The sequence below is a fragment of the Coloeus monedula genome (genome assembly GCF_965178545.1).
Source record: "Coloeus monedula genome assembly, chromosome: 9".
Classification (NCBI taxonomy): domain Eukaryota; kingdom Metazoa; phylum Chordata; class Aves; order Passeriformes; family Corvidae; genus Coloeus; species Coloeus monedula.
In genome coordinates this window covers 31,234,961-31,257,166 of record NC_138789.1, presented here as the reverse complement: position 1 = coordinate 31,257,166, position 22,206 = coordinate 31,234,961, and the positions used below count along the sequence as shown (strand labels likewise).

The 22,206-nt window shown below is 47.5% G+C and overlaps 1 protein-coding gene across 1 annotated transcript in view; it reads left to right on the top strand.

Moving 5' to 3' along the window:
* LRRC7 (leucine rich repeat containing 7) overlaps positions 1-22,206 on the top strand; it is a gene marked incomplete at its 3' end in the record, with an annotated part of 58,335 nt that overhangs the window by 21,130 nt on the left and 14,999 nt on the right. Inside the window, 9 exon segments of the mRNA XM_082287315.1 lie at positions 3,116-3,190; positions 3,656-3,800; positions 4,689-4,761; positions 8,592-8,721; positions 9,113-9,228; positions 14,784-14,853; positions 16,200-16,299; positions 16,898-17,022; positions 19,483-19,683. Coding sequence (XP_082143441.1) covers positions 3,116-3,190; positions 3,656-3,800; positions 4,689-4,761; positions 8,592-8,721; positions 9,113-9,228; positions 14,784-14,853; positions 16,200-16,299; positions 16,898-17,022; positions 19,483-19,683 — 1,035 coding nt within the window.

The following is a 22,206-nucleotide window of genomic DNA, read 5'->3' as shown; positions in this document are numbered from 1 at the left end:
TGTAGGAATTAAATCCTTCCCGAGTTCAGAGTGTCTCTTCTGGGGGTAGCTGGGGTTTGTGGTGTTTGAAAAGAATTGGACAATATTCCGTATTTTTCCATGGCAGCAGAGTGATCCCACGAGTTATAGATGAGGAGAGGGGTGGCCCCATCCTTCTGTTAGGGCCAGAATTCCCAAGGTGACTCATTTTTCAGGCAGCTCCTCCAAAAATGTAGGAACTGGAGCCAAATGGGCCAAGAGGCCAAGGAACAGTGGGAATCTGCAGGAATGCCTTAGGAAAAGTGGCATCTAGTTAAACTCACACCTGGGAAAAAAGGATTAGAAAGTCCTGTGTTCATGGGTCCTGAAAATCTGATCTGGATTTCCATAGAAATCTCCTTTTTATTGGAGGAAGATGAGTCGGTGGTGTGGGTGAGCTTCATTTCTCTGGTGTCCAGGGACTGTTGTGGCCCTTCCCTCGGATCTGGAAAAGTCCATGCCCTTCCTGCAGCCAGATGGAGCCACGGGCACGGGGCTGCCATGGCCAAAACGAAATAATTCCGTTCATCCACTCTGCTGGGAACAAGATTCCCGAATCCTGGGAGACGCGCGCGTTCCTGGAATGCAAATTGTGGCTCCCTAAATAGCAGCTGTATCCAAGATGTAATCAAGGAAGGGAAGAGGCAGCTCCTGTCATGGCTCTGCAGGAGCAGTGAATCCTGAGGTTTGGCATCTCCCCGGTTTTGGGGAGTCAAACCTGGCCCTGGGAAGAGGAGGAGCAGCAGCTCTGCCTGGAGCAGGTGAACGCTGGTCCCAGCAAGGACCAGCTTTGCTAAGTTTGGCTTCTCTCCATCCGGTTCCAGAGGTTCAGGAGTCTGCAGCCAGCAGCAAGGCTTTGGGAGGAATTCAGGGAGGGAAGAGGTAAAGGTGGGGAGAGAAGGAAAAGGAAAGAGGATCAAATAGAATATAATTTTATCAAAAAGTCGTGTGAATCTTCCATTCAGACTCCATCCCAGGAAGCTTTTCTGTATGGAAAGGGTTCCAGACCATGGAACAGGCTCTTGGAGAGGAAGATTAAGGAACATTTGGACAATTCCCTGAGATTTGGTCAGACTGAATTGAACAGGGACTTGGACTGGGTGGTCAATGTAAAACCCTTCCAGCTGTTCTTGTTCCTGTTCCTGTTCTTATTCCTGTTCCTATTCCCATTCCTGTTCCCGTTCCTATTCCTATTCCTATTCCTGTTACTGTTCCTATTCCTGTTCCTGTTCCCATTCCTGTTCCTGTTTCCGTTCCTATTCCTGTTCTTGTTCCTATTCCTGTTACTGTTCCTATTCCCGTTCCTGTTCCTGTTCTTGTTCCTATTCCTATTCCTGTTCCTGTTCCTATTTCTGTTCTTGTTCCTATTCCCGTTCCTGTTCCCATTCCCGTTCCTATTCTTATTCCTGTTCTTGTTCCTATTCCTATTCCTGTTCCTGTTCCTGTTCTTGTTCCTGTTCCTATTCCCGTTCCTGTTCCCGTTTCCGTTCCCGTTCCTATTCCTATCCTGTTACTGTTCCTGTTCCTGTTCCTGTTCCTGTTCCTGTTCCTATTGCTGTTCCTATTCCTATTCCTGTTCTTATTCCCATTCCTATTCCTTCTCTATCCTGTTCCTATTCCCATTCCTGTTCCTTTTCTGTCCTGTTCCTATTCCCATTCTACTCTGTTCCAGTTGTAGCAGCCTAAGTGAAAAATGAAGATATTCCCCAAACAGACCCGAACCAAAGCATTTCTGACAGACACAAACAAGGTTTTCATGCCACTTTAGTACCAACCCATCCACGAGATCTCATCTGGATCATGGAGTGCCATCATGTGGAATATTCCATGGTGCTCCATAGTAACGGGAAATCCCATCATGCTGGGAAATTCTAATCCAAGAAATTCCCCGTCAAAGTGTGCTCTGTACAGGGGCCTTGGAGAAAGGTGTCTGTTAATGAGAGGGATTTAAGAGCAAATTAAAGTTGAGAGGGGAAATTATGATTATCCATAATGACCTCAGCCCGTGAACACTCCAGAGGGATAAAGAGACATTAATCAGCGCAGGAACAAATAGTAGCAAATGACCATTAATCAATTTAGCCTGGAAATTAGAAGTGGTTTTAATCACTGAAGGACAGCAGAATTTCAATGGATTTAACAGAGGCAAAATAAATCATCTTTAAAATGTTCACCAATAGTTTTTAATAGGAACTCATTATGTGGAGATGTGGAAAACAAGGAATGAGTTCTTATCAGCTTTGTTCTTACCTGATGAGACATCAGGAGCTCCTCCCACAGTTCCTGGGCAAGTGGAAAACCAGATTTCTTCTGGGAATGGCAGCATTCCAAACCAGACCACACGGACCAGCTCGAGATCTCGCTTATGGTCTGAAGGTCCATTTGTTCCTGCCTGCATTGGAATCATTCCAGGGCAATTGTACTGCTTCCAAATGCTGGAACCTGATTTGGAATGGAATATTTCATGGAATATTTCATGGCATATTTAATGCCAGGTTCTGCCAGGCTTTGAAAAAAATCTCTACAACTTGAGAGGGCAAAGGCAAATTCCAGGTCTTGGTTTGCTGTGGAAAGTGTTTCATGGGAAAGGAAAACACTGCTGAGGAAACCTGGGAATATATATTGACCTGGATTTGTAGTTCTGGATTTTCCCAGCTGTAAGGAGTGAGGAGTGATTCGGGGACTTGCCTTTTTCAGCTTCTCTCCCTGGTACCCTGAGGTGCTGAAAAGAATGAACCAGATGAAAGTTTAATTTTGCAGCTCCAGGTTTTATCAGTGCCCATGATCCCTGGTGCATCCTGACTCCCGGGTGTGCCAGCTGCAGATATTAAATCTCCCAAGGATGTGTCCTTTCCACTCATTCCTTCTGCAAAAGCTGCTGAAATGTTACACGTTTTGATGAAGAGCAGCAGTGGTTAAATTACAGGAAGGGAATGTTCTCTCCTTGTCCTTGAGCACCTGAAAGGCTGAGGGGGGTTATAAAAAACCAAAGGGAAGTGAAGAGGGAAGCTTTTTTGTTAAGAAAATACTGGTTTTTATTTAACTAAAGAAATACTGCTTTATTTAGCTGCCCATAATTATTTGTTCTTCTCCCCAGCCCGAGGTTCTCGAACAAATCCAGAATCTAAAGGAGTTGTGGATGGACAATAATTCCTTGCAAGTGCTACCTGGGGTATGGACATTTATTTTGTGGAATTATTGGGTGGTTTGGTGATTGCCTGGTGGGGAACACCTGCATTTCCTGGGTGGGTGCACAGAGTCATTAATGAATGAATGAATGAATGATTATAAAAGTTATGGGATGGTTCAACACAGAAAAGCTCCACCTGCCTGGTGGGAGGTGGGAATGGGGAATATCCCTTGGATCTGTGTCCAGCTGGAGAAATAGCTGCAGGCCCAGGAATGCCAAATTCCAGCAGATTTAATGAATTTGGAGCACATTAATTAACCAGGGTGGGGGGGAGGTTCCTTTTTCTCCTTTGAGGCCGAGCCCACCCCGGCCCTGCCGCGGGGACAGCAACGATCCAGAGGGTGCTGAGATAACTCCGGATCTGCTGGATTTGTGTGTCTGTCTCTAATTAACGCTCTAATTAACAGCTCTATCTGCTCAAGTAACTCTGTCTCACGTGCTATTAAGTCTATAGGGAAGTTAAAACAGCTCGTGTACCTGGATGTGTCAAAAAACAGGATAGAGACGGTCGACCTGGACATCTCGGGCTGTGAGGGGTTGGAGGATCTCCTCCTCTCCTCCAACATGTTGCAGCAGCTGCCAGATTCCATAGGTGAGGAAAGCTCGGGGATTCCTCTCAATTTTATATATATTTTGTTGTTGTTGTTGTTGTTTTTAATGTATTTTTTTTAATTATTAGGATTATTTTTTGGGACTCCGGGATTTTATAACCGTGGAGCAAGAAGTGCCATTAAATGCCAAAGGGGGCAGAAAACGGTGTCTGGGCATTCCTGTTTTGTTAAGTCAGGAGCAGAATTCCATGGGCAGAGGGAATTGATCCACCTGGCTTGCTGTTTTAAGGAAAAGAAGCCAAGAAGGACAGAATTGATTTGGTTTAAATGTAAAAATCAGGCTGAGAGTGATGAGGGGAACAATGGGAAGCTCTGGCAGGAATCTGCTGCTCATTCAGAGTGGAAAAAGGAAATAAAAAGGAAGTTATTCAAACTATTACTTTTTTTTTTTTTTACTGTTTTACACGCCTGGAATTTCTGGATTATTTGGGATCTATGGAAGTTCTGGGAGCCAGGTGGCTCTAGGCACATCCCTCTGTCCATCAGGATATCTCCTTTCAGTCCCAATCCCTTATATTTGCTTTTCCCTTTCCCCTTGAACATGGAACTGTAGAATTCCTCCATTTGAAATCAATTTACTCCAATTCCAACATGGATTGCTAGTTAACAATGCTAATTATTGACACTCTTACTGGGTGTCTTCTCCTCCCATTTTCCATCTTGGTCTTCTATGTCTCCCCATCAATCCCAGGAGTTTTGTTCCATGGATTTCTGCCCAGATTGATTTTTAGAGGGCATTTAGCAGGAATAAATCCATTTGGAACAATACTTCCTAAAATCCAGAGTGGAGCTGTTCAGGGTTGAAAACATTGCTTGTGGGATCCCAGGAAATATCCACGGGAGCTGTTTATCCATAATTTCTCCTGCAGGATTGTTGAAGAGACTGACAACTCTGAAGGTGGATGACAACCAGCTCACAATCCTGCCCAACGCCATTGGAAAGTGAGTCCAAGTTTATCATTTTTAATTAAAATACATTTTCTCTTCTGCTCAAGGAGTGTGGGTTTTCAAATATTAAATAAAACAAATACACTGAATTATGAAATCATTTCCAACGCCCAGGTTGTGACACTTAAATTTGGAGCGCCACTTTTAATCCTGGGGATTTCTCAGTGCCAGGGGTGAGAAGGTAAAATATATCCAATTTTCCAAGAGGAGAAACAAAGATTTCAGTGTGAATCAGTTGGGGGGAGCAGAGCAGCAAAAGTAGAAGAAGTATTCGGGGGAAAATCCATGTGTTCCCATGGCAAGGGCCAGGGCTTGGAGCTGGGAAGGATCTGGCTGTGGCCTCACAGGGATGGAGGGCTCCTAAAATATATCAGAAACCTCCGTGGGAAAGCCAGAAGGATTCCAGGAGCTGGGATCACGGGAAGCACTCGGGACGCTCTGCAGCCCTCTGGTGTCGGGTCTCACACGGCTCTGCCTCCTTCTGCTGAGGGTCTGCAGCTTGGTGGCACCCCAGGACCTCAAAAAGGATCCCATTGCACCCCTGCCAGGGCAGGGACGCCTCCCACTACCCCGGGCTGCTCCAAGCCCTGGCCCTGGCCTGTCTCAATAAGAATTGAGCTGTTGTGGTGCCATTTGGGAAAAATAATCCATCTTTGTGACCTGTTCAGCTGCAGCCACTGAAAGCCCAAGCTGGCTCATCCTTGGGGTGTTTATGGGACATTCATGGGGAGCATTCAAAGCTGGTGATGGGAATCGCTGAAGGACAAATCTTTGCTCCCCAAATCTCTGTGGAGCAGTAAATTCTCATCCAAGTGAAAGCTCCAAAGGCTCCAAGCTCTCCTGGATGCTGCAAAAAGATGGATTTCATATCCAGCTTCAGCAATTTTGGGAGTCAAGTTCTAAAACCTTTTAAAACTTTTTTATTTATTGGATTGCTCCAATTGAGGAGAAATCCTGTTTTTAACCCAACATCTGTTCAGTGTTTGTTGTGGAGCCTTAATTACATTTCCAAAGGCCCAGCCACAGCTCCGAGGTGGAACTGCAGAGCAGGTGGGATCACGTGGGATCTCCATGCTGTGGTGGAGCCCCTGGCTGTGCTTTTCCAGTGAGAAATTCCCTCTCCTCTAACGAGGGCAGAGTCTCCCACATCAGAATGAACTTGGCTCTCTGACTCATCCCTTTGGATGGATTCCTGCTGGGGCTCTTTATCCCAAATCCCGGTGGTGGAACCCCCCCAGAGCCCGTTACTGTCACACAGGGATTGGCAGAGTGCAGGAGGGAACATTCCCTCTGGGATTTCTCCATGAGAGCACTTCAGTGCTGGCTCTGTGCTCTGGTGGGGAGTTCCACCCTCATTTTTAGGATTTCTGTTCAAAGGACAAGCCCGTGGTAGCTCTGAGAGTGCACAATAGGCCCAGCTTAATCAAACATTCCACCCAAAAGCAGGGATTCCCATTAATTCACTGATGGAGCCAAAGGCTGGGGATGTTCCCTGTGGGTCTGGGTGGGTGGGAAGGTGCCAGGAGAATTCAGGACCCACAGCTGGGCCTGGGGCAGTGTTTGGAGCTGGGGGGTGTTTGGGGCACGGGGCCAGTCTGTGCCAGGTGCTGCAAAGGCCGGAGTAGATTTGTATTCCCAGGTTTTAGCAGGATCTGGAGTGACGGAACCAGGGGGAATGGCTTTGAACTGGAAGAGAAAGGGCAGGAAGGGCACAGGTGAAGCTGTGGCTGCCCCGTCCCTGGAAGTGTCCAAGGCTTGGAGCACCCTGGGATAGTGGGAGGTGTCCCTGCCCATGGCACTGGATGGGCTTTAGGGTCCCTCCCAACCCAAACCAGTCGGGGATTCTGGGATTCTTTGGTCTGCAAATTTCCTTTTGCCTGATGCTGGATGAACAGTGCCTGGAGGTGACCCCTGGGATTTGGGCTGCTTTGGCCATTCCCTGGGTGCTGTGGCTGTAGGAAATGCAGCTTGGATCTTGGGTGGCTTGGAATTACTCTTCCTACTCCATGAATCTCTCTGCTTATCTCTCTGAGAATATTCCTCATTTTCCTTGGGCCATGAACTGCCCCGTTCCAGTGGGTGCCCAAGTGACCAGCAGCTGATTTGTGTCTGCCTTGCCTTGAACCTGTCGGGAAAGATGGGAATTTCTCCCAGCAGCACAGCCAGGTGAACGATATTTTACCTGAATTAGCACTGTCAGGATGATGGCTGCTCCTGCCAGCTTCCCCTCGTGCCCGATCCGTGAGGGACGGAAAATCCCTTTCTGAAGTGCAGCTCTTCCACCACAGGGGCTACAGAGGGGAAATACAGCTTCCCAGGGATTTTGGTGTTTCTATTGTGCCATCTCCTGATGGCAGGGGGCAGGAAAACAGCCGGGAAGGGCTGTGCCAGGCATCACCTTCCCAATAAAATTCCGGTCTGATAAAGTCATCCTTCACTGCCAGGGAAAGGTCCATGGATGTGGCTCAGAGTGTCAGATCTCCTGCTGGATTGGGAAGGTGGCAGCTCTCAATTAAGCTTATCTCCTTTCTGGGTGTGTTATCAGCAGGGAAAGGGGGAATTGCTCATCCTGCAGTTTACCAGGATTCCCACCGGGCTTCCCTCTGCTCCCGTGAAGCAGGGAAACAACTGAGCCTCTGCCTTCCCTGACATCCTTCTGTGTGTGGCTGGAATGAGTTGTGCTGCCTGCAGAGCCTGGTTTAAAGAAAAGCTGGAACAGAACCTGGCAGAGCCTTTGGATGTGTTCCAAGGAACCCCCTCCCTGATCCCTTTGGCTTCCCAGCCTGCTGGAGTGCAGCAATTTGAGGGAAGTTCTGAGGATTCCCTGGGAGGAACAGCAATCCCTGGTTTCATGGGGTGTCAAATCTGAAGGCTGAAAGATCTTTTTAATTAAGAAACTGGAATAAAGGCAAATTAGATACAGAGTGAGGGGCCAACCCTGCAGCTGAGACTCCTGTGAATCCTACAGAGCAAGGTCTGTGGGAGGTGTTGCCAGAGCTGCACTTCTTATCAGATCCACCAAAATATTGGAGAAAAAAAACAGGGAATCCTCTGACAAGTCCCTAAGGCACTGGACAGGGAGATGGGAAATTTTAGGAAGAAATAATTGCTTGTCATTTGACCTTGCTATTGATTAAAGTACTTGAGAGTAAGAGGTGGAGTGAGAGGAGCAAAGGGGGCCAAGGAGCTTGGTGGTGGCACCTGTGGTGGTCACACAACTTTCACTTGAAGAATTTTAATTTGCAGTCTTACTTTAGAAGAGAGTCAGGAAATATTTCTTCAGAATATTTTAGAATATGTCTATAGCCTCCATATGTACTATGTATATATTTGTATATCTCGCTCTATAACGGGTTTTACATCCATATATTCCTGTTGGGAAGTGTTACTTGGATTACCAAAGGTCACATTCTTGGTTCCAAATGAGTTGCTTGGAATTCTTCCTCATGTTCTTAAATATCCTCAATATCCCAGAAAATCTGAGTGATAACGTGGGCAAACCGAGTGGCCTTCAAGTGGGTTCCAAAAATCCTGTTCTTACAGACTTCTGCCAGGGAAATCATGGAAATCATTGAATGATTTGGGTTGGGAGGGACCTCAAAGCCCATCCAGTGGGCAGGGCCACCTCCTGCTGTCCCAGGCTGCTCCAATCCCATCCAGCCTGGCCTGGGACACCTCCAGGGATCCATGAGGAACCACAGCAGCTCTGCCCTGGATGTTCCCTCTCAGGGCTGGCGCCTGGAGCTGGTGAGGCTGTGGAGCCCGCAGAGGTTTGGGGTTGTTCATGGGATGATCCAGTCCCTAACGAGGGTTTCCCGTTCCAGCTTGTCCTTGCTGGAGGAATTCGACTGCAGCTGCAACGAGCTGGAGTCGCTGCCCTCCACCATCGGGTACCTGCACAACCTGCGCACCCTGGCCGTGGACGAGAACTTCCTGCCGGAGCTGCCCAGAGAGGTGAGCAGCGGATTCCATGGATAAACCCCAGGCTGTGGGAGCCAGGATTCCATCCCCACCCCTACAGACACATCATGTGCTCAGGCAGCTCCTTGTGCAATTGCATTGTCTTCATGTGCAAGAGCAAATATTCCTGCTGCGCTCAGTGGTAAAAAACGGAGCAGTAAATCCATGGAAAGCTGGGAATATCCCGGTGAGGAGCAGCGGGAGGAGCCCCAGGCATTCCCTGAGGTTGCTGCCAACAGGAAAATGTCATTTTCTGATTGACTCCTGGATTTTTTGCCTTTTGTGCCTTTCAGTAAAACCCACTTTAGCACCTCCTGACATGAAAAGTGACAATAAACACTCCCAAACTTGGGATTCCATCATTTTGGCTTTTGCATTCCCACAGATTGGGAGCTGTAAGAACGTGACTGTGATGTCCCTGCGCTCCAACAAACTGGAATTTCTTCCTGATGAGATTGGCCAGATGCAGAAGCTGAGGGTGTTAAATCTGAGTGATAACAGGTACAGTTCACAGCATTTTTTTTTTTTTTTTTAGCCAATTTAAGAATTCATTTTTTAAAATCTAAGCTTTTCCTTTGAGGTCTTTGTAAAGATATATTTCTCTGAAATATACTTTATAATAAAAAATTATCTTTAGAATTCTAGTTTAAAAATAAGATAATTATCATTTAGTTCATTTAAACTGTAAGGAAAGAATCTTGATTGTTTTTTCATCTTTATGGTTTGGTCTCAGTTCCTTTGACAACCAAAGGAAAACTTCAGGAAAACTGAGTAAGGCCAAAATCTGGACCTTGGTGTGTTTTAATAGCTTAAACCCCATTTCCTTCTTTCATCTCCTGCTGTTTCCATCCAAAAAATGAGATATTTGGCTTTCACATTGTCTGTAGCTTTGCAATATTTAATGATTAAAAAGCTGACACCCAGGGAATCAGGAAACAGGAATTTGTTGTCCTGCATCCACTGAAATCCAAGGAACCTTTTTCATTTCCTTCCTTTTTTTTGTTTTTTTGTCAAACCCCAGATTCCTCTGTCCTTTTGCACAGGCCTGTGCTTAGATAAGAAACAAATGCTTAAAATGAGCCTTTCTTGATCCCTGTGCTGCCACAGGCACGTGGGAAGACTGAATTCCCCTGGGATTGGTCCATGTGGATGTGCCAGGAATGTGGGAATCTGCAGTAGGACCACAGGTCTGCCGGGCAGTGCAAGATGCGGGGGGTGAAATCCATTTCCTCTCCAGGAATTTCCAACCACACTCAGGAAAAATTAGGGAAGGGCTTTCCAGCCCTGTGGCAGCAGTTTCGTCGCTGAGATTCAGGTTGGACATAAAGGATAAATTATGGAAAGCCAAGGAAAACCCCCTGGAATACTCTTCGAAATTCCTTAATTCGGTTCCATTCTGCGTTGCAATCGTGTGGCATAAATTCCATCCTGTGTGGGCCTGTCCCAAATCCAGTGGATTTCCAGGTGGATATTCCCAAGGCTGGTCCCTTCTCTGCCCTGTGGAGACACACAGGAGGGCTCAGGAGTGGGGGGGCAGAGGACAGTGCTGATCCAGGATGTCCTGGGAGTTCAGGAATGCAGGGAGCCTTCCCTGGCACGTTAAACCACCCTGAGCAGGGTCACTGCCCCCTTTGCCAGCCTGGAATTGTGCCAGGAGTTTGAGCTGAGGAAGCAGGAAACTGTTGGGGGGCGTTTGGGGTTTTTTCCCCATTTTTTCCCAAGTGATTTTCCAGCCAGGTCAGCTGCTGATTCCAGGGCCATCCGAGTGTGCAGGGACAGACTGGGATGCTGGGGTGGGACAGGGGGAGGCAGCTCAGGGGTAGGGGCAGGAAGGGCTTCCCAGCCTTCCTGGATTCCAGCAAAATTCCAGCCCCTCCTCCTTTCTCCCCAGCTGTGAGAGGATTGGGATTTCCACTGGGGGGGTGGGGGGGGGGTGGGATTGTGGGACCAGCATCCCAGTGATGTGGGGTGGGATGTGCTGTTCCTTGGGGTGGGATGTGATGTTTGTTCACGGGGTGGGACGTGGCAGCTGTGCCCTTCCCACTCCCCCTCAGTGGTGTCTGGTGACCCAGATCCCAGACCTTCAACCCTTAAACCTGGTGGAATTGTCTCTAAACCTGGTGGAATCGTCTCCTGTACTCTTCTGGAGTGGTTTGGGAAGTGAACCTTTCCAAGCTGTTCCTCTCTCGTTGCTCTCAGCTCCGGCTGAGTTCGAACGTTGCCCTGCTGAGATGTTGGGATAATTCTTCTGCCATGGAACTTCCCACCTTAATGAGACTAAAAAGTCCCCACATTCTACTCCAAAGAGTCTGGATTAAGTTCAGACACCTTCTTATGTTGGATTTTCAGTGACTTTTTTACTTTTCTGTGGTCTCAGTTTCTTCACCACCATTCAGGCAATCCCTGCTGTTCCTTTGGATGAGTTCATGCCAAAGAAGAGCCAAAGAGAGCCGGGGCTCCACTTCCTGCTGGAACATTCCCATGTTCCCACAGCAGCTTTGGCCCTCTGCTCTTCCCTGGATCTGGCAGAGGAGGGAGATCCCAGGAGCTCTTTCCCTGGGTGCCCCTCCCAGCCCTTGGGAGAAGGAATTTTGCTCAGGGGAATCAGTGTTTGAGCCCCTCTCTGGTGTGTTTTGGATCTCTGGGCTCAGCCACTCCAGACCTTCACTCTGTTCCATGTCTTCTCCTCGTCCCTGCACGTTGGGACTTGCTGATCTTACCTGGCCAGAAGCCCTTTGAATTTCAGGACTTCCTTCAAACATCCATGTTGGAATTCCACTCAACCCAGGGCAACTCCAGCGTTCCTTCCCTGTGCCATGCCCCTAAAACTGTATCCAACCTTCTCATCTCCACAGCTGGGAGTCCTCTCTCCCTTTATCTTCCCAGCTCCAAACCTTTCCAGAGGGAATGCAGGATTCTCTTGGCTCTGCCCAGCAGAGCCAGCAGGGGTTGGATCCTGGATCCTGGATCGTGGATGAGGTGGGGTCTCCCTGGGGCTGGAGCTGCCCGGCTCCGGTCAGTCCGGGAGCTCTGGCTCCCATGGGATCCATCCTGCCCCCGTTGGCTCTGGAGTGCCACAAGGTGGCTGTGCTGAGGTGTTTGTGCAGGTGCAGCTCTGTGGAAGCTCTGGGAGCTCCAGCTCATCCCGAATTTCTCCCAGGGGTGGCCTCAGGCGCTCATGGGAGTCTGGAAATCCCAAATTCCTTACCAGTAACCGGTGTCCCTGTCCATGGGTAGCCACAAACACCTTGTCTCCCATCTGCTTCTCCTCTCTCCTCAGAGTCCTTCCAGGTCTGAGCCCTGTGATTGAGAGGTAGAATTGTTAGAAAGTTCATTTGGGCTACATCTCCCTCAGAGCCTCGGTTACTGGTAAGTGACCTTTCTTTTAGTTCCAGATTGTTCTTAAAGGGCTGAGTGAATTCCCCCTTCGTGTTCTTAAAGGGCTGAGAGAAAACCCCTCTTTCTGTTCTTAAAGGGCTGAGTGAATTCCCCCTTCCTGTTCTTAAAGGGCTGAGAGAGAACCCACCCTTCCTGTTCCTGAAAGGGCTGAGAGAATCCCTCTTTCTGTTCCTGAAAGGGCTGAGAGAATCCCTCTTTCTGTTCCTAAAGGGGCTGAGAGAAACTCCCCTTCCTGTTCCTAAAAGGGCAGAGAGAATCCCTCTTTCTGTTCCTAAAAGGGCTGAGAGTAACCCCTTTCCTGTTCCCAGAAGGGCTGAGAGAGAATCCCCCTTTCTGTTCCTAAAAGGGCTGAGAGAATCCCTCTTTCTCTTCCTAAAGGGGCTGAGAGAAACCCCTTTCCTGTTCCTAAAAGGGCTGAGAGAGAACCCCCTTCCTGTCTGTGCATCCAGGGTCACAACTTGTCACTCCCACAGAATCCCAAAAAGTTCCTCAGACCTCCCCACCCATCCCCACACATTCTGCTCCCTGTGTCCCTCCCTTCTCCTGCTCAGGAATTAGGATTTCACTGCACCCCACGGCCCCTTCCCAAGCAGGGAACTGCTCCTGGATCCCCACCGTGGTTTGGAGCACGGTGTGGGGCTGCTTCCCACGGATCCTGATCTTCCAAACCCTCACACTCCCCTTTGTGTGGATTTCCCCTTGGAGAACTGGCACAAAGGACAACTCTCGGGGCTTTGTCTGGTTCACTTCCAGCACTGGATTTGTCCTGCTTGGGTCTTTGTTTGAAAATTCTCTCTGAATGGCACCAAAGTGCGGATTGATGGATCCAGGGATATTCCCCAGGTGTTTGGGAAGCTCTTTGTGCTCCAGTTAATCATCAGGGGAAACTCTTCCCACACCCTGAGCCTGAATCTTAGGGCACAGCAACCCCAGAATTTGGTACCTGTGAAAATCCCAGTGGGTTATTTTACAGAAATGTGAGAAAAACTATTATTATCAAGAAAAAATAGTTTAAATTCAGTGTGTCAGGAGGCTCCCAGTAAAAGCAAAGACTACAAAGACCCCTCGCATTCCCACATTTGGTATTTTTCAGATATCATAAACAGTATCAGTGCCATTTTCCTGGCTTTTCTGTAGTTCCATGGGTAATATTCTTCTTTTTACACAGTAATATCTTACTCTGGAAGTGTTTAGCCCTTAAGAACATCACAAATGATGTGAAAGACAGGATCTGGGATTAAAGATGGCAGGAATTTCTCTAAACCCCTCATTCCAGCCACTGGCAGTAACTTCTCCATGACTGTGAAGTCCTTGGAATGTCATCCCAAAACTGGGCTGCTTTGGGTTGAGTTTGGGTTTATTCACCTGAGCAGCTTCAGGGGAAATGTCTCCTTTTTTTTTTTTTTTTTTTTTTTTTTGTTTTTTTGTTTTTTTGGTTTTTTTTGTTTTGTTTTGTTTTGTTTTGTTTTGTTTTGTTTTGTTTCTCTCAAGGAAACATTTTCCATGTGGAAATCCAACACTGGAAAAACAACCCGGGCAGTTTTGCTTCTCCACACTCTTCCTGTGGATTGTGGTTTTCCTGGAAAATCAGTCAGGGTTTACAGCAAAGGGAACATTTTGATGATTAAGCTTTAAAGTTTGGCACTTACCCGTGGTGGGGGTGCAGGCTCTGGGGATGTGCTGCTCCCTGTCCCATTCCCAGTCCCAGCCCTGTTTCCAGTTCCCTGGAACAGCCCCACATCCCCTTCCAGCAGAGCAAGGCCCTCAGGGCGAGCTGTTGATGCAGGAGAATCCCAGCCCTGGGAAGAACAAGGCGTTTTGGGACAACACAGGTTGCCTTGGGGTAGTGGGAGGTGTCCCTGCCCATGGAACACTGGAATGGGATGGGATTTAAGGTCTCTCCCAACCCAAACCCTCCTGGGTTCCACGACTCTGTAAAAACACCCTGCTCAGAAAGAGTTACAGGAAAAACATCAATGAAGATTCCACAAATATCTCACCATCCATCCCCATTCCCACTCTCAGATCCCTTTTAGGAAATGGTGTTTAAATGTCTCATTAAAATGCTAATTTTTTCCCTGCTCCATTTAATTTTGCCATTTAGGTTCACCATGAATATTTATATTATTTTAATCTTTGGTCTGACATTCCGACAAAAATGAATTTTCCATCATCTCGGAGTGTTTCTGTTCCAAACTTCCAGTGTCCCACAAAGGGAGCTCTGTGAGCAACATTGAGGTTCCTCTAAATCTCCCCAGGACCAAGATTTTTTCTTTTCTCTGTCTCATAAGTTCAATTTTATTCCATTATAGCCAAAGGAAAATATCAGTCTCTCCTTGGTAGCAAAGGATATGATGTCAGCAGTTCTACTTTCCAAGGAGAACTCTTAATGTGGAATATTAATAAAATATTGTAGTATAATAATAACAATGATAACAATGATAACAATGATAACAATGATAACAATGATAACAATGATAATAATAATAATAAGTGGAATGTTGATAAAATATTGCACTTTAGTAAAACTGATTTTTAAAAAGCAGTGAAATGTCAGCCACTCCAGTGTGGTCAAGATGAACAGGCTGCACACCAATCTGCAAATAAATGGTTTTGGAAATGAGGGATTCACCTTGTCCCAATATTCTCCCTTACAGACTGAAGAATTTGCCCTTCACTTTTACCAAACTCAAGGAACTGGCAGCCTTGTGGCTTTCTGACAACCAGGTAATACCTTTCCATATTCCCATTTTCCTTAGGAAGGGGCTGTAGCCCCTGTCCATGAACCCTGACACTCAATACAAGATTCAGAGGAGTTTTGGAAGGGTTTGCTCCCAGCCCAGCTGTGGATTTCCATATCCAGCCATAAATCCTGCTGGGTATCATTTTTCAACAGGGAAAAATCACCTTTGCAGGATTTATTTTAGCAGGATCAGCTTCTGCCTCCTTACCAAAGTAGTAAATAAAGGGCAAAAGTAGCACAGGAGTATTTTGGAAGTAGAAACTCAAGATGTTTGTTCCCAAACTTGTTATTACCCTGTTCCAACCCTTTGCTCCATCTGCTGCCTTATCCTTGCCTTCCTCTTCCCTTTTCCCATCCATTCTCCCATCCCTGCATATTTTGGACTCCACAGCAGTCAGGGAGGGTTCAAACAAGTCAAAGATGCACAAGGACTCTGGGAGAAAACTCATTTCTGAGCCTTTGCAACCTGAGGGGGCCTGGCTTTGTTCCAGGCTTTGGTTTACAGCAGATATTCTTTGGGATTCTATTTTAAACCAAATTATGCAACAGGAACCCTGAGAAATGCAACAGTTCCAGCAGCAGCTGAGCCCTAAAATAAGTCTGAAATGTACATTTAGTTTTAGAGAGGAGCCAAAAATGTGAAAGCTGAAAGGGGGGGGGGGTAATAGAAAATTAGGATTAAATTTTAATGTGTTAAATGAGGATTCTTGGGGGTTTTTTTCCCCCCATGATTTCCATTAAAAAATTCACATTGCCTGGCTGTGCAGCCCAGGCACAGAACACCCCCAGCCCTTTAAATAGACAACATTTTCCAGCATTTTGACTTTGCTGTGGCAGAGCAGGGACTGATTTCCATTCTGTGCACTGTGACAGTGACTCCTGGAGCAAGCTTAGAGCAAAGCAGTGATAAAACATCCCCAGCTGAAGTCAAACACAGCAGGAGCTCGCAGGGAATGCCCCGTGGAAGTTCCACAGTGTCTTGCTCCCGGGTGAACTGACAACCCCCAGGAATTTACTCCCCATCAATAATTCACTCTTTGCTAAGCCTGGCATAAAATACACCCCAAGAGGTGTTGAACTGTGCGGTGACAGGTTTGTTCCCTGATCCTTCTCCCTTGGAGCAGCGAGGTGGCATTCCTGATGTTCCCTGTGCTGGGAATGACAGGCACTGCAGGAGTGAGGAGCAGGAGAGGAGGCTCCACGCTCCTTGCAGCCCGTGGGGAGTTGGTTTTCCTGCAGAGCTGCAGCCAGCCTCGCATTCCCTGGGCACGGGAAGCTGGATCCTGTCCAGTTCCCCGAGTTTATGGATGTGTTTTCCCATTCCCTGCAGTCCAAGGCTCTGATCCCGCTGCAGACGGAGGCGCATCCCGAGACCAAGCAGCGAGTGCTCACCAACTACATGTTCCCCCAGCAGCCCCGCAGCGATGAGGGTAAAATTCCAGCAGCTCTGTGTTTGGAGAGGGGGAGGAATTCCAGAGGGAGGGAGAGGAAGGTTCGGCCGTGGCTCCATGGATGGGCCAGGCCCACAAGACATCCCTGGTTTGGCCCCCACGGAGGAATCCTGTCATTCCCGGGCTGTCAGATTGGTGTTTTCTGATTGACCTTCTCAGATTGGCATTTTCTGGCTTACATTTTCAGACTGCCATTTTCTGAACCCCTTTTCTCTCCAGAGAGGCTCTGCAGGAGCAGTCTGAACCTGGCTCTGGGTGTGCACACACCGGGAATTGTTGGGAGCTGGGAACGTCCAGCCCCGTGCTCTGGGGGCTCAGGGCTCCCAAACCTTGCTGGATTGAAGCTTTGCTCCTCCCACAGCTCCATTAAATCCCAATTTTCACACTCCCCCTCTGCTCCAGGGCTGCCCCAAACCCTGGTGGTGCTTCCCACCACTCTGATCCCAGATTTCTTCATAACTCTGGACTGGTTTCTCAGTTCCCATTGTCCTCCTCACATTTTCAATCCACTGCCCAAGTGACCAGCCAGGAGAAGTCTGTTGGGATCATTCCCATCTCCCTTTCCAATTCCCTGCAGATTTCCAGTCAGACAGTGACAGTTTCAACCCCACTCTGTGGGAGGAGCAGAGGCAGCAGCGAATGACTGTGGCTTTTGAATTCGAAGACAAGAAGGAAGAGGAGGAAAATCCAGGGAAAGTTAAGGTAAGTTCTGCTGAATTTATTCTGGGATTCACATATTATGGACAGGGTTCAATATGCAGGTCTTGAATTGAACTGGGTTTGTCTTTTAATGTCACATTCCTGCTGTGTCCCAAGGGGAATTAACTCCCTGTTGGGAGACAGAATTCCTGTCAAACCACGGGTTTTTTAGGAGTATTTGAATCCCATAGGGGATCCCATAAAGTAGAAGTCAACGAGGGCTTTGCAGCCTCATGGAATGTGCAGGGGAAAGGGCATCACTTGTAAAAAATGAAGTGTAAACACGAATTTCCTCCCCTAGTTTTGTGCAGTTAATGTCATTCCAGAGTTCTCCATCAATCCCTCAGTCAGCTGCATTGTCAGAAGGGTGTTTGCAAACCTGTCAGCCTTTACCTGGCACGAAAATGTCTATTCCTTGAATAATGTAAAGGAATTATCCCACACTTCAACCCTGCAAATTTCTAACTGTGCTAGAACAGCCAAGGTAAAATGTAGGGTCAGAGATAAGGTCATCTGAGGAGATTTAAATCAGATTTTACTTCTAAAACTAACAGTTCTCTTGTCAATAGCAATTTAACATTCCACTGAAAACTTGGTGGAAATCCTTGGTTTTTCTTTCCAATATTTTTCCCAGTTGGAAGTTTTTCTCCAGCTCCTGTACCCAGAGCTAATGGGCTCTGCTGCTATGGTGAAACAGAAAATGAAGCCAAAAGCAGCCTTCACCTCACAATAAATAGATTAAGGTGGAATTTTACCCTGGATGAATTGCAGGCTTATGGGTCATGCATGGAAAACAGCACCTAGGAAAGTTTTCTGTTGTTCCACCACTTGCTGCCAGAATTTTACCTGGGGGTGACATGGCTGAAGGCCTCAGCATGAACATTTTTAGCAGTTTTGCCAGACCTTTAAGGGCTAAATTGAAATAAATTGAAATTCTCAGCGGGCAGTAACCACCAACACTGCAGCATTTTATACCAGCAGAAGCAGTCTGCACCTTTTACCTCCCATCAAACGGAACTTTCAGCCAGACAGATGTTAAAACAGATTTGGTCACTGGGACTGTTCAAGAACTTTTTTCCATCTAGGATTTTGAACTTTGAAAATTCTCTCTTCGGGGCCAGGCTGCTTTTGCTGCAGCACTGGCATGGGATTGACAGGGAATACAGATCTCCTCTGGGATGGTAAGTGTGGGGAAGATCTGCATCCCAGTGCAGCTGCCAGGAGTTTGGCTGTTCAATATTAACATTCCCAGGGATGCAGAACTCCTGCTGAAATCCCTGCCTGGGATTGTCTGTCTCATCCCAGCCCTCCAGTTCCTTCTCTCTGGCTGGAGTTCCCGAGGATTTGCTCTGTGCCTTGGCTCTCAGCCCTGCCTGCCTCAGCCCTTGCCCTTAAACCATGGCCTGAGTTCTGGGAGACACCAAGTGCCTCATTAGGCCACCCCTAAACACGGTTTCATTCAACCATAATTGAAGCAGAGCCTGGGTGCTGCTTTCCAGACTTAATTTGTCTTTTTCTGGTGGAATTCTTTATGAGAAGTGACATCCCACTCAGAGATTTGAACATTCTCTGTTCTGCTCCGTGACGTTTATTCTCTCCTGGATCAGATCTGGATGCCAGCACTTGATGCAGTTTTATTTACCAAATCAATCATGCTTTTGCCTCTGAAATACTCCTATGGACAGACCGTTTTCAGCTGAATCCAAAATTGCTTTTTTGCTCCTCGCTGGGAATTCAAATCGAGCAGCTCTGGCAGGGAGCTGTTAAAATCAGCTCCTTTGTCGGCTCACCTGCACCGTGAGGTAAAGCTGCTGTGTGGTAAATGATTCCAGATCCCTTCGTTTCCCAGCCTCGTTATCCTGACACCCTCTGGGAAACTTGGGAACTTCAGCTGCGGGCTTTTCGAGGAAATCTGTGGGTCTGTCAGTCAGTTAAAGCTCAGTCAGGCCTTGGGGACTCTCTGGAGTGCTTCGGGTCTGGTTTCCTGTGCCAGAGCAGAGTCAGAGACACCCGGCTGTGTGTGAACATTATCCATCTCCAGGAGCAAATGGCTCCCAGAGGATCGGATCCTGCTCTCAGCTGCCATCCATAATTCACATTAATTGAGTACACGGAGCGTGGCTAAATTAATTCTGCATTGCCAGCAGGATTGTTCAGGGAAGTGTGATGGGATGCGCCAGCAAAGCGCAGAGTTAACAGCACCCTCCCAGGGTGAGAGATGGGCTTGTAGGGAACCACTCCCATCCCTTATTTTATGTCACTGGGATTCCACTCGAGGCTGACAAAGAGTCAACGAGCAAATTTCAGTCCTGAACTCCTCAAACTCCCCAAACAGATCAACCAAACCGTGAGGAAGGCGCCCTCAGCCCCAGTACCGTGGCCAGGCTTTACTTTGCACTCTGTTTTCAGTTTGTATTTCTGCTTTAAGTCCTGATTTTAATTCATCCTTTTATGACTGTTCAGGTGGAGATAAATCTCAAGCGTTACCCCACTCCATACCCCGAGGATTTAAAGAATATGGTCAAATCTGTGCAAAACCTGGTGAGCAAACCCAGCCTGGGAGTGCGGCCCGAGAACTCGGCCCCAGCTGCCAACACTGACCCCACTGGCAAGGACAAGTACGAGCACAAGTGGCCCCTGACCCCCAAGGAGATCTCAGTGGAGGTACTGTAAAGGATCCTTGTTCCTCTCCAGAATTCCAGACCCTTTTGTAAGGGTTTTGAACCACCAAATGATGTTCTGATCTGCTGGGAACCTCAGACCTGAGATTCTTGTTTCCCCTGTAAAGTTTTAGAGTGAGCTGCTGAGTTTCAGCCGGTTCTAGAGTGAGTTGCTGATTTCCCCAATGCTGCTGAAGTTTTGGGTTGAAATCTGCCTTGATGGGAATTCTGCTGTGGATTTCTCCCAGCACCCTGTTGAATTTCATGGAGTGGGACTGGCATGTGGCAGGAGGATGGGCCCAGGCACCATTTCCATCCCATCCCACCCTGTTTCATCTGTTAAAGACCACTTGGTTCTGTCTGGCCTTGCTGTGCTCTGCTCCTGGGATTCCTGTTAGGAGCAGGAATCCAATTAACCCTACCCAGAGTTAATGAAGGCAGCTGGAGAGCTCCTTCCCTTGCAGGGAGCAGCCCTGGATGGTGACTCCCAGGGAGCTGCAGGATCCAGCTCTTCCTGGAGTGTTTGCCAAGCACAGGGACGAATTCCACCCCGGGATTAATCACCAAAAGGTAAATTCCTAAATCCTGCAGTCCTGCTGGAGCTTGGTCTCATCTGCCCCATCAAACCTGCGAGCAGGCACCATTCAGAAACAAGGGAAACCCCTTCCCATGGGAGTTTAAAAGCCTGGAGAGGTCTGCAGGAATGCCAGCATTCCTGAAAATCTTTGCAAAGCTTTAATGCTGAAAAAAAATAAATGAGGGAAAAGTTTCTCCTTCTTTTTCACTCCTCTGTTTGTCTGAACATTGTGACAAACTCGTTGTCCTTGAAATGCCCCTGTCTGTGGCCAGTCCTGTGTGCAGGAATTGTTCTCCCTCGGTTTTCCTTGTCTTTGGCACAAATATTACACATTCAGCTCTAGCTGCTCTCTCAGTGCTGTGTTTTATTTGCGGTTAAACATTTTCATTCCTTAAAAAAATAACCCCCCAAAGTTGTCTCTTCAAGCTGGCTTCAGAACACTTCAACTCTAGGCACGATTTCGATTAGGACTAAAATATTGAAGCTAAATATTTAATTTCAGCTAAAATAGTTCAGTTAAATCACTCGTGTTTTCATCTAAATCTGAAATCTTCAATCCCACCATTATTCCTCTTGACTCATTAAATTCTCACTGTGTAAACCTGGTCCTTGAACCAGCTGGTGACTGGGGCCACGAGTCTTGACATCCTGCTCTTGTTGCTGAACACACAGAATTTCTTTTGTATTATCTATCATTTGAACTTGAATATTCTCAACAGCTTTCTGTGGGTTTTAATTATCCCTGCGTGCTTCCATCTGGAATTTGATCTGTGTGGCCTGGCAGAGGTTTTAGGTGTTGCTCCCATGGCTGTGGCTGGCGATGTGGCCTCCAAAAGTCAGTGGTTTGTTAATGTTTGTTAAAATGATGTTGAGTTTTTCAATGAAATAGGACCATGCCAGTGAGCCGGGCCCCAGCAGTGTCCTGGGAGCCGGCAGAGCCAGGGAATGCTCCCTCAGGGAGTGGAAGGAAGGAGGAAATGGCAGCAACACCATGAGCACCAGCAAGTCTGGAATGCTGCTGTGGAGACATCCCTGGCTTTGTGTGGAGACACAGGAACCTCTCAAAAACCTCTCTGCAGGAGGAGCTGAACTGCTGCAGCCAGAGCAGGGTGATTGCTGAAGTGCCATGAAATAGTGGGATTGCAGCTCCCTCCCAGAGCAGGAGCCGTGAGCCCCCCTGTTCCCACGTGCCAGTGAAGGTGAGATTTCACCTTCTGTGCTGTGCAGGTGGAGATGGGGGAACTTTTTCAGGTTTTCATTTCCCTGGGACGGAGTCAGGACTGGTACCACAACTGCTCCACCAGCCAAGGAAAAGAAAAGGGATGTTCTTGTCCTTCCCAGACACTGGGAGGGGGTTTGGCTCTAATCAGGCTGGTGCAGATACATTTCCCTCTCCTTGGCTTCCTGCACGAGGATAAAACACATGCGAAGTGTAGGCAAAGTGTGAATGGTTTTGTGAACAATATTGTCCTGATTTCAGTTGTAACCCAGTAAATAAAACATAATTAAGCTCCATTTGCTTTGCAGATAATTAGCAGACAAACTCAAGCCTCGAGTTAAAGCACGCTCTGAAACTGCAGGTGTGTTGTGATGTAGCTAAAGGCTGAAGGCAGTTTCTGATCCCAGGTAATTGAATTTCAGGTGCACTGCTCACTTCTCATCCTCAGATCAGCTGCTTTCTGATCTCTTCTGGCTTTCCCTGCAATTAATTTGCACGTGTCTCTTCAGAAACTGTTTCTAAATAATGAAAAGGAGCAATCTGGAATGAGGAACTGAATGATTTCAAATCCTCTGTACCATCCTTCACCTTCCTTCACAGCAAGCAAACAATGTCTTGATTAATCCTCAATTAAAACAAACCTCTTCATCATTCTGATTCTTTTTGAAAGATGTGAGTTTTGGCCAAAGAGGAGTCTGGGATTATCTGGGGGCTTGTGCTGCCTTTCCATG